The 11437-nt window shown below is 41.3% G+C and overlaps 1 protein-coding gene across 5 annotated transcripts in view; it reads left to right on the top strand.

Moving 5' to 3' along the window:
- The window catches only part of LOC306923652 (troponin I, slow skeletal muscle-like), a 41619-nt gene extending 30515 nt beyond the window's left edge, over positions 1-11104 (top strand). For 2 of the 5 annotated variants that reach the window (XM_079501868.1, XM_079501869.1), the window contains exon 6: positions 10055-11098. In XM_079501868.1, the coding sequence (XP_079357994.1) occupies positions 10055-10144 (90 nt within the window). In that variant the 3' untranslated portion in view covers positions 10145-11098. Of the gene's footprint in view, positions 1-2571; positions 2612-2709; positions 2740-3153; positions 3202-3579; positions 3712-4279; positions 4370-7272; positions 7447-10054 lie in introns of those variants that run through there. The other 3 variants (XM_079501873.1, XM_079501871.1, XM_079501872.1) reach the window with 3 other exon arrangements.
- The last annotated feature ends 333 nt before the right edge of the window (positions 11105-11437 follow it).

Here is an 11437-nt window from a genome sequence, read left to right as displayed (position 1 = left end):
ATCTATCTCCATGAAGGGTTTTATTTTTATATCATTCCTGTTTTAATATTGAGGGGAGGGGGTGTGGGCAGTGTCAGAGACAGGGGTATGGGGGTTGTGGTGGTGAGGGGGGGGGGGGGGGGTCTATTTTAGTGAACCATTCACGCGAGGCACAGAAACTATAAATCTGATTGATTATTCTCTATCCTGTCTCAGCTAGTTGACGCCTCACTCACACACTTTTCCCTCACCGCTAAGGTACGTGCATTTCTGCTTCATTAACAGAGCTTCTAATACTTTTTATGCAATTGCGGGATATCGTTTGTTTGTTTGTTTTGATGGGTGTGGAGATGGGTGGAGCTGTACAGTAGGAGTACTGTGCAACTTCCCTATAGGTTTGTAATTTAATTCAAAACAATTCATGTCATTTTATATCTGTAAAAACAATATGACTGCATTTTAAAATAGCCCTGTAGGCTGTAATGACTGTGCTTGCTTTGCTCTTCTGCTGAAGTTTTGAAGCAGCATGAATCAATGGTTGCTAGTGGTGTAACCATACATTTTAACCCATTTTGACCTGAGATCAGATTCTAAAAATGTCTTCTACAGTACATCCTGACAGTTTCCTGAAAAAGCTATGTTTCTATGTCAGTCGTTCTTCGATTTTTCAAAAATAGCAGACCTACGAGCTTGTAGATCTGCTATTTTCAATAGCTAAAGCATAACATAATGCTAACACCAAAAGGGGTTCCCGCCCAAGCGATACGATACGTATCACGATACATGGACGATATTGGTTCATTATGGCGATCCGATACAATTCAATGATTTGAAATCGATACAGTAACTATTTAAAATACATTGACATTATTTTAAACTAAGTAATTAAACCCCCTCTTTTTCTTTTTTCTTCTAAAAATTGCTAAATACCACACACAAAAATGTAGTATTGATACAATCGATTATTTGCTTAGCAAAACGATTCGATATCAATTATCTGCATTGCAAAACCATACGATACGATACATAGTCAATGTTGCTGTTTTCATTTCTATATATACTTCGATTCTTGAAATTAAAATCTAATTGCTAATTAGTTAGTAATTAGTTGGTCAGGCCTCATTCACACGTACCAAACACCAATCAAGCAAATGTTGTTTTGGGGCCACCACAATGCTTTTCCAATGGGAGTCACATGGTTTGATCAAACATTTGTGTTTGATTGCTGGTGGTGTTCTGCCCCTCCCCCCTCATCAAACAACAATGTTTGGTCAAACCATGTGACTCCCATTGGAAAAGCATTGTGGTGGCTCAAAAAAACAAAAAAAACGACCAAACATTTGCTTGATTGGTGTTTGGTACGTGTGAACGAGGCCTCATTCATGTTTTTGTCACCTATGCAGACTCTTGTTCGTGACTCAGCACTGGGACAAATAGGGACATAAAGTTATTTCACTAAATTGAATTCAAATGAACTCATTTAGGCCTGACCTCAAAATTTAAAAAAAAATCTTCTAAATCCTCCAGTTTTCTGAAATAAATTTTCACGATTTTTCAAAAATAGCAGACCTACAAGCTCGTAGCGCACCACTCGGTGGCGCGCTATGAGCTTGTAGATCTGCTATTTTTCAATAGCTAAATTATAACATAATGTTTAAAACACCAAAAGGGGTTCCCGCCCAGAATGGGTTAAGTAAATATTAAATGTATTTAATTCATGTAAAATAGAAAAACAAATAACCATATTTGGTCAATTTTGCTTTTAGAGTTTTGTGAGTGGACTTCACAAAAGAAGTACGTGTTCCTATTCATGCAGCAGCAGAGGCCTTGGTTGAACCTTTCCTACTACACACACACACACACACACACACACACACACACACACACACACACACACACACACACACACAGTCACACACACACACACACACACGTGACGTGATACAACAGAAGTCAACTATCAATCAACGTGTGTGGCATGCTTTAATGTGACAACAATACATGCTCTAACTATAGGTCAGGGACCACAATGCTGACGTCTATATGGTGAACAGGTGATAGGAGATCAGCTATTAAAGGAGTTCATGCTCTGTTCCCACTGACATGCATAACAATGATAGCCTCGCGTTGCGATACTAATATACCTGGGGTCGGGCTAATCCGCCTCGGGGAATATGCAATAGGGGCGGGTGAAGTGTGGCTGCGCCAGGCTATAACAATGACTTTAGCGCACACAGAGCTTTGGTGTTTCGGGTTACACGCACTGCACCACTGAATACTGACCTCCACACTTCATCTGTTCAGAAAAGCATCCCCCCCCCCCCTGCCCCGTTAAATGTTTTTTCACTGAACTTTGTCGGTATTATTATCTATTTTTATCTATTACATTGTTGTTTTTTTACATTGCATCTTTAAATATGCTTTCTACTGTTGGCCAGCTGACTGTAAGTTGTTGATTTGCTATGTTGCATCTATCTAATTTTGTTCGATTTTCCTGCTTTTATTGATTGTGTTGTACAGCACTTTGTGACTCCGTCCAGAAAAGTGCTATATAAATAAAGTTATTATTATTATTATCATTCCATTTTGCAGTTGGTGAATCATCACAGCAATCATGTCAGAGTCAGGGTAAGTATAGTCACATCTAAGTTGGTCCCTCAAACAGTATATTCACTGAAAAAGAAACATACTTCAATAAAATACAGTAACACATGTTATTATTATTTTCCCCCCTGTGGATCGTGCTCTGACAGACCACATGTAAGTATCTACCTTACCTTATTATTTGTCTACTACTTGAAAGTAATACTGCACTATAGTGCACTTTACACACTACTCACTTTATGCTTCATAATACGATGCACGTTGTCAGGGCAGTAGTATGAGTGTCTTAAGTACCAGATGTTATTACTTAACTTAAGACCTGGAGGCGTGATCATTGTCATTTGGCTATTCTGAGTGGCCAAACAGCATTGACCACGCCTCCAGGTCTTAAGTTAAGTAATAAGACCTGGTACTTACTACTTACTACTTAAGACACGCATAATACTGCCATGACTCGTGAGCCTATCGTAGCTCACAAGCTACACGCTCACAACACATGTCACAGTATGAATGAAGCATTACTCTACTCATAACATCACGGTTTTAATTCTCCTTGTGTGATAAATCCAGGCAAAACCAGAGAAAAAGATCTCCTCCGCTCGGAAGCTGGGGTTAAAGGTAGGTATTTAAACAGTTTAAAGTTGTCAGCCATCTTCCTGTACAATACTACAACATTAGCTAACAAAGAACATTAGACAATATACTGTAAAAGTTGAACTGCTATCTTTTCAATATATAGTGTGTGTGTGTGTGTGTGTGGGTGGGTGTGTGTGTGTGTGTGTGTGTGCGTGTGTGCGTGTGTGCGTGCGTGCGTGCGTGCGTGCGTGCGTGCGTGCGTGCGTGCGTGTGCCTAAGGACACATCAAGTTGCCACAGTTTGGTTGTTATTTATGACAAAAGCTTAATCAGTTGTTTTTATATAAAATGATCTTAATCAGATCTGGGAACTGAGAAAGAAAGTCTTTCTAGTATCACGTTCATTTGACACTCTGCCCAGATCAGGCTGCTGACGGTAGCTGCTCAGATGCTGCAGGAAGAGACCGAAGCAGCCGTGAAATATAGAGAAGACACTCTGGCAGAAAGACGTCCTCCTCTCAAACTGTCTGGACTGTCAGTGCAGGAACTACAGGTGAGCATCTTCTCATACTCAGATGACACCATCATGTGGGTTTCTGATATCAAGAAGACTATCCTCTACTCCAGGGGTGAGCAACTGGCGGCCCGGGGGCCACATGCGGCCCCCACCTTCACTTAATGTGGCCCTCATGTTAATATCAGAATACTGATATAGTATTGATTTCAGCTGTTACAATTCCAAGCATGACCCGCTTTAATTACTTCATGACTTGTCTTAAATGACTAGTACTTAATGACTAGTATTAAAATGTTATTGTCTTTTTGTGTCCAATGTAGTTATGTTAACAGTTCATAAAGTTAACATAACTATAACTAATTTGAAATTCAATAAAAAGGTTACTTTTCAGGATTCCAATTCAAAAATAGCAAAACATTATTCAGGTTTTCAATTCAAATATAGCAAAAATAGCTGATCTCACATTGCGACGCGTTTTGAGCTTGTAGATCGGCTATTTTTGCTACGACAGTAATATGCACTGTGGCCCTCTGGAGTGAGTGTGGAAAGATATTGGCCCTCGCCATCGTCAAAGTTGCCCATCCCTGCTCTACTCTCTTCACAGGATTTATGCAGAGATCTGCATCACAAGACTGATGTTGTGGATGAGGAGCGATATGACGTAGAAGCCAAGGTCACCAAGAATGACAAGGAGGTGAGATGGTATGGTACACACCATGATGGTATGGTACACACCATGATGGTGTAGATGAGGAGCGATATGACGTAGAGGCCAAGGTCACCAAGAATGACAAGGAGGTGAGATGGTATGGTACACACCATGATGTTGTGGATGAGGAGCGATATGACGTAGAGGCCAAGGTCACCAAGAATGACAAGGAGGTGAGATGGTATGGTACACACCATGATGTTGTGGATGAGGAGCGATATGACGTAGAGGCCAAGGTCACCAAGAATGACAAGGAGGTGAGATGGTATGGTACACACCATGATGTTGTGGATGAGGAGCGATATGACGTAGAAGCCAAGGTCACCAAGAATGACAAGGAGGTGAGATGGTATGGTACACACCATGATGTTGTGGATGAGGAGCGATACGACGTAGAGGCCAAGGTCACCAAGAATGACAAGGAGGTGAGATGGTATGGTACACACCATGATGTTGTGGATGAGGAGCGATACGACGTAGAAGCCAAGGTCACCAAGAATGACAAGGAGGTGAGATGGTATGGTACACACCATGATGTTGTGGATGAGGAGCGATACGACGTAGAAGCCAAGGTCACCAAGAATGACAAGGAGGTGAGATGGTATGGTACACACCCTGATGTTGTGGATGAGGAGCGATATGACGTAGAGGCCAAGGTCACCAAGAATGACAAGGAGGTGAGATGGTATGGTACACACCATGATGTTGTGGATGAGGAGCGATACGACGTAGAGGCCAAGGTCACCAAGAATGACAAGGAGGTGAGATGGTATGGTACACACCATGATGTTGTGGATGAGGAGCGATATGACGTAGAGGCCAAGGTCACCAAGAATGACAAGGAGGTGAGATGGTATGGTACACACCATGATGTTGTGGATGAGGAGCGATATGACGTAGAGGCCAAGGTCACCAAGAATGACAAGGAGGTGAGATGGTATGGTACACACCATGATGTTGTGGATGAGGAGCGATATGACGTAGAGGCCAAGGTCACCAAGAATGACAAGGAGGTGAGATGGTATGGTACACACCATGCAGGGACGTGTGCACACATAGACATCAAAGGGGGCTTCAGCCCCTGCCCTTTTAAGTAAGTAGCCTTGCCGAGCCATGAGGCCCATAGGGCTTGATGTACAAGTACACCCCCTGGACATGACGCTAGTATGTCGCAGGGACTTACCCCCAATCCAACCCTTGATGCTGAGTGTCAAGCAGGGCACTGGGTCCCATTTTTAGAGTCTTTGGTATGACCCGGCCGGGGATTGAACCCCGACCTCCCAGTCTCAGGGCAGACACTCTAACCACAAGGCCACTGAGCTGGCCCTTTTACTGGCCCTTTTACCCGTCTGTAAAACAACTGCCCTCTCCAGACCATGAATGCAGCATTTACTATGGTGAAAGAAATGCAAATGCCCTCCTCTCCTTTCCATGCCGTATAGCGGAAGGCAGCATTCAGTCTCCTTTCCATGCCGTATACCGGAAGGCAGCATTCGGGGGGAATTGCTTTTTTTCCCCAAGGTCTCCTGAACTTGAACGCAGAATTTTTCGTTGAATCAAATGTATTTAGAAATCCATGTTGTACAATGCATCTCTTCCACTAGCTAAAGAGTGCTGGGTTGCGCCCCTCAAAAATAGCTGATCTACAAGCTCTCGGTGAGTTGCAGCGCGACACGTTGTGAGCTTGTAGATCTGCTATTTTCGCTATTTTTTGTCCAAAAGTGCCCCCTTACGAGATGTCAGCCCCTGCCTCTCTAACACTCTCTGTACGTCCCTGATACACACAGTACATTAACACATTTTGGGCTGGAACCCCTTTTGGTGTTAGCATTACGTTATGCTTTAGCTATTGAAAAATAGCAGATCTACAAGCTCACAGTCTGCTATTTTTGAAAAATCAAAGAACCACTGACATAGAAACATAGCTTTTTCAGAAAACTGTCAGGATGTAGAAGACATTTTTAGAATCTGATCTCAGGTCAAAATGGGATAATCGGATGCAAATGATAAACAAATAGAGAAGTCTGTGATGTGGTGAATCCATCGACCACATGGACAGCTAGCATCCCTATTCTGTGGCCAAACATTCTGTGAAAACGGCTCACAATGCAAAATGTTGCAAGCTTTGTAGACGGCTATTTGCGGTGAAGAGATTTGGTGTAGAGGGAAAATTAAGGTCAATTATACTGTATGGCTAATTAATTTAGTTAACAACAAGCAGCATGATTCATTACCAGATGATCAGTGTCCTTGAACTTTGTCCACCAAATTGCACCTAATGTCAAATACTGACTTAGAGATCTATCTAATATGAAGTTTCATAGTCTTGTGTTGCGATTTGACAATAATACTGTGTTATGTCATGTCAGAGGGACATTATTCTACACACGTGGCTCAACTAATAATACCAGTACAACCAAGTCAGGCTCACATTTCTAACTCTTCTAGTGCTAACAATTACCAAACACTGCCTCCTTGTGGCTGCAATGGGAATCAGCCAGCACAAAATAAGAACACAGGGATGTTGTGCAATTATAATTATTTTCTGTATGAATAGAAGCATAGAGCAAGATTGTTGTATGAACACATGTAAAGTTTAATTTCATGTTAGTTCGTTTGTTTGTTTTAGTTTGTTTGAGTGGCGATTAGGTGAACAATGAGAGTAAAGACAGACTATTGGGATATTTGATACCCTTGTGTGAAATTGCATCCTGTTTCAATAAACTCATTTGGGATTACCTTTTTTTCCTCTACACCAAATCACTTTGCCAAATATAGCCAATGTACAGGCTCACAACGGATTGCAACATGGTGCTGTATATCTGCTATTTGTGCAGAGTTTATGGGGTTAATGTAATAGTCATTAATCATTTATATCTCTTGGTCAGATCGGTGATCAGAAGCTGAAGATCATAGAGCTTCAGAGTAAGTTCAAGAAGCCAACTCTGAGGAGAGTTAAGATCTCTGCAGAAGCCATGCTGGCTGTTCTGTTGGGCTCCAAGGGCTCTTCAACCATCGACTTCAAGGCCAGCCTCAAGACCGTGAAGAAAGAGGAGGAGAAGGTACTGTACAGACACTGTACATACATGCTGCATGCTCTGCTTAGGAGGAGAAGGTACTGTACAGACACTGTACATACATGCTGCATGCTCTGCTTCGCAAAGAGGAGAATCTTGAGAGAAACAAACGAGAACCTCGATCTGTGTCTTAATTTGTGGTCCAAATTGTTTTCATGGATTTGCCTGGTGGCTCGCCAGTTCAGGTGACCTGAACGTAATGCTCCTTGTGAGTTGTGAGGACTCCAGTTCAGGTGCACTGAACGTAATGCTCCTTGTGAGTTGTGAGGACTCCAGTTCAGGTGACCTGAACGTAATGCTCCTTGTGAGTTGTGAGGACTCCAGTTCAGGTGCACTGAACGTAATGCTCCTTGTGAGTTGTGAGGACTCCAGTTCAGGTGACCTGAACGTAATGCTCCTTGTGAGTTGTGAGGACTCCAGTTCAGGTGCACTGAACGTAATGCTCCTTGTGAGTTGTGAGGACTCCAGTTCAGGTGACCTGAACGTAATGCTCCTTGTGAGTTGTGAGGACTCCAGTTCAGGTGCACTGAACGTAATGCTCCTTGTGAGTTGTTTAGGACTCCAGTTCAGGTGCACTGAACGTAATGCTCCTTGTGAGTTGTGAGGACTCCAGTTCAGGTGCACTGAACGTAATGCTCCTTGTGAGTTGTGAGGACTCCAGTTCAGGTGCACTGAACGTAATGCTCCTTGTGAGTTGTGAGGACTCCAGTTCAGGTGCACTGAACGTAATGCTCCTTGTGAGTTGTGAGGACTCAAGTTTGAATCCAACTCACATTGACCCCCTTTCCACCGGTTGGTTCCCAATGGGAACCGGTTCAGTTCTTTTAGGTTCTTAGTCCATGAGCCAGAGCTCCAAAATTGGTGGGAAAAATTAGACCTATATTAAATTGTTTATAGGATCAATACAAGTAAATTAATACATGATAACCCTTCCACAGTAGTAGCTTTTTCATATTTTCTATTATTTTGCATATTTTCCTACATAATGCCTCATTTGCATATTTAAAAATGTAAATGTTGTAATACAATAAATCATTGTCTTCGTGTAAGTACTCAATTGGGGAAGTTTAATGGTGATAACAATCTAATATAGGTATGGTTTTGACCACTCAATTCATAATTAATGTTTCAATTTTGGAGCTCTGGCTCATGGACTAAAAACCAAAAAGAACTGAACCGGTTCCCACTGGGAACCAACCGGTGGAAAGGGGGTCATTGTGTCTCAGCTCTCGGTTTTCACTCTCTTTACATTCTTCTAATCTAATCAATCAACCACTTCGTTGTGCCAAAAGTAGCCGATTTTATTATCAGTAAAAAGAAAACGTTGAAAATGTTTGCCTATAATGACAAGCCCAAAATAAGGAAGCTAGCTTTTAAGTGGTTAAAGCATAATATTCCTTAAAAGCCCATATATTTTCAGTATCTTTTGTTATGAAAAAAAAAAAACATGTGACTGATACAGATACATGATCCCTTGATGACCCCTCATCAATATGTTCGTACATGGACTTGCCTTTGTCTAAGGCAAATTTTAGATTTAGATTTTACACACCATAATAATTATTTTGATCATAAGAACCAATTGCTGAATTACAGTCTCTAGGTTTTCCTCAGAATGTGTATGTCACTGATTTACTATGACACTATCTATGGCACATGAGACTAGGAGGACCATGGTTCTCAAAAAAAATTAATTTCAAGGACCGCCGTAACTCTGACAGTGTACAAATGGAACCAAATGGACCTGTTACAGACCTGTATGGCCATTTAGGGATATCTCTTTGTGTTTGTCTATACCAGTGGTGTCAAAGTGGCGATCCACGGGCATTTTGCGGCCTGCGGAGCCGCCCAATGCGGCCCGTGACGACATTTGTGAATTAACACTACCTCTAAGTGACATACGACACCAGTGCTTGCTTCTCTACGCTAGTGTTACCAAACAGGCTTTTCGATCTCCACCTCCCCCTCCCTTCCTGAGTGCCTTTTTTCCACAGACATATACGAAATTAGTATAGACTCTATACTAATTTCGTATATGTCTGTGGAAAAAATAGAATTTAAAAAAATGTCCACCACAAGGCAGTGTTGTTTTTGGCAGCAAATTTCTATTTTAGTTTTAGTCATAGTCTCTTGAATAGTTTTCAGTTAGTTTTAGTCACATTTTAGTCACCTGGAATTTATTAGTGTTAGTCTAGTTTTAGTCGACTAAATGTCATAAGATTTTAGTCGACTAAATCTACAGGTGATTTAGTCGACTAAAATGTGCTTTGCTGAAAATAGCTGATCTACAAGCCCACAACGCGTCGCAGCAAGTAAAATGACTCATACTGGATCTCTTGTCCACTATTCCCTTCCTAACATTTTAGTCTAGTTTTTATTTGTTGATGAAATTGTCAACATATTTAGTCTTTAGTTTTAGTCACCATAGCTTAGTTCTCATTTAGTTTCCATGTAGTTTTGGTCAGTGAAAAAAGGTAGTCGACGAACATTTTTCGTCTTGGTTTTAGTCGACGAAAACAACACTGACCACAAGGCAGCATGGCAATGACCCCTGACCCCTGACCCCTGTACATGCTGTTCTGTTCCTCCCCAGAAAGAGGAGGTGACTGACTGGCGTAAGAATGTGGAGGCCATGTCTGGTATGGAGGGCAGGAAGAAGCTGTTTGATGCATCTGGAAACTAAACAACAAACACAGAAAGAAAGTACCTGCGGTTGAGTGTGTGAAGCCAAAATATTGTCAATCTTTCAAAGAATCGTTCATGTTAACTGATTTGTAGAGGTTAAATAAATTAATCCAGAAGTCAATTATGTGGAGAAGGTGAGAAGCACAAAAGTTGACAAGTGATTTGTATTTTTTGTATACTGTACTTGGTTCACATTTTCGATAACTTTACATGTAGAATAAACCCTAATTTGGATTTTATTTTTTGTTCCTTCTTCTTTTTATTTTTCTTGAGAAATTATATTGTATTTCTGCAATGCTAATATTTATTGCCAAAGTGATTGCAGGATTGTCAGACCAATGCTTACACACAGTCAACAATTCACAGCTGGCATTTAGCAGACACTCTTATAGAGAGAGACTTACAAAGTGCAAGATCAAAGTGGAATAGCATGAACCCTATAGTCAACAAACAATTACAACAGGGTAAATGGTCATGCAAACAATATGCTAGTATTGTTACAGTCATCTAAATAACATATACCATATGTCAACAAGTAACCAACACATATCTGCATTGATACATAGCAGTAAGGGAAGGGGGTGCCAACCGTGCCATACCCTTGATTGCCCTTAAACACAAGTTGTAGAAGTATTTCCAGTATGGCCTCTCAGGAACAGTTACCTCTTCTGGCCATGTGATGGCAGCAGAAGCTTTCAAACTGACCACAAACTGGAACAGTGCGATGACATTAAAACCATCACAGGCTAAACAATGTAACAATGTCTCACGTAATGTGTCAGACAAGCTGTTTAGTGAGCTATTCATTACAGGGAGAAATACATGTATATTGGTATGTTTGTTGTAGTTACTGCAATAAGGGCCTGTATAATATTCTTAAGCAGTTCATAAAATGCACAACATTGGCACATTTGCCACCAGCTTCTTTTGTAATATCTTAAATAAAATTAAGCAATTCTGGTGTTTCCCGAATGGTTTTTGTTCAATGTCACACATACTAATGAAATTGATGCAATACTGTACATCACTAGCAACAATGTTCTCTGCCTTGCTGTAGACAGACTTTAAGACTCTATGACGGTCTGACGGTCAGACTGAAATGTCTGAAGTATGAGGTGTGACAGAGACAAATGTCACACCTCAGACGTTGGGATGCGAGCAAAACAGAAAAAGAAACATCAAGGGCAGAGGATCTATTTTAGTGAGCCGCTCACATGAGTATATATCCACCCTTGTGTTCTTCTTGTGTCACAAACACAGCAAGTGTCAATTTGTCAGCTGCTATACGGTG

Source organism: Electrona antarctica (genome assembly GCF_951216825.1).
Source record: "Electrona antarctica genome assembly, chromosome: 5".
Classification (NCBI taxonomy): domain Eukaryota; kingdom Metazoa; phylum Chordata; class Actinopteri; order Myctophiformes; family Myctophidae; genus Electrona; species Electrona antarctica.
Note: the sequence above shows the minus strand (reverse complement) of the source record. Positions and strands in the feature narration are given on the sequence as shown.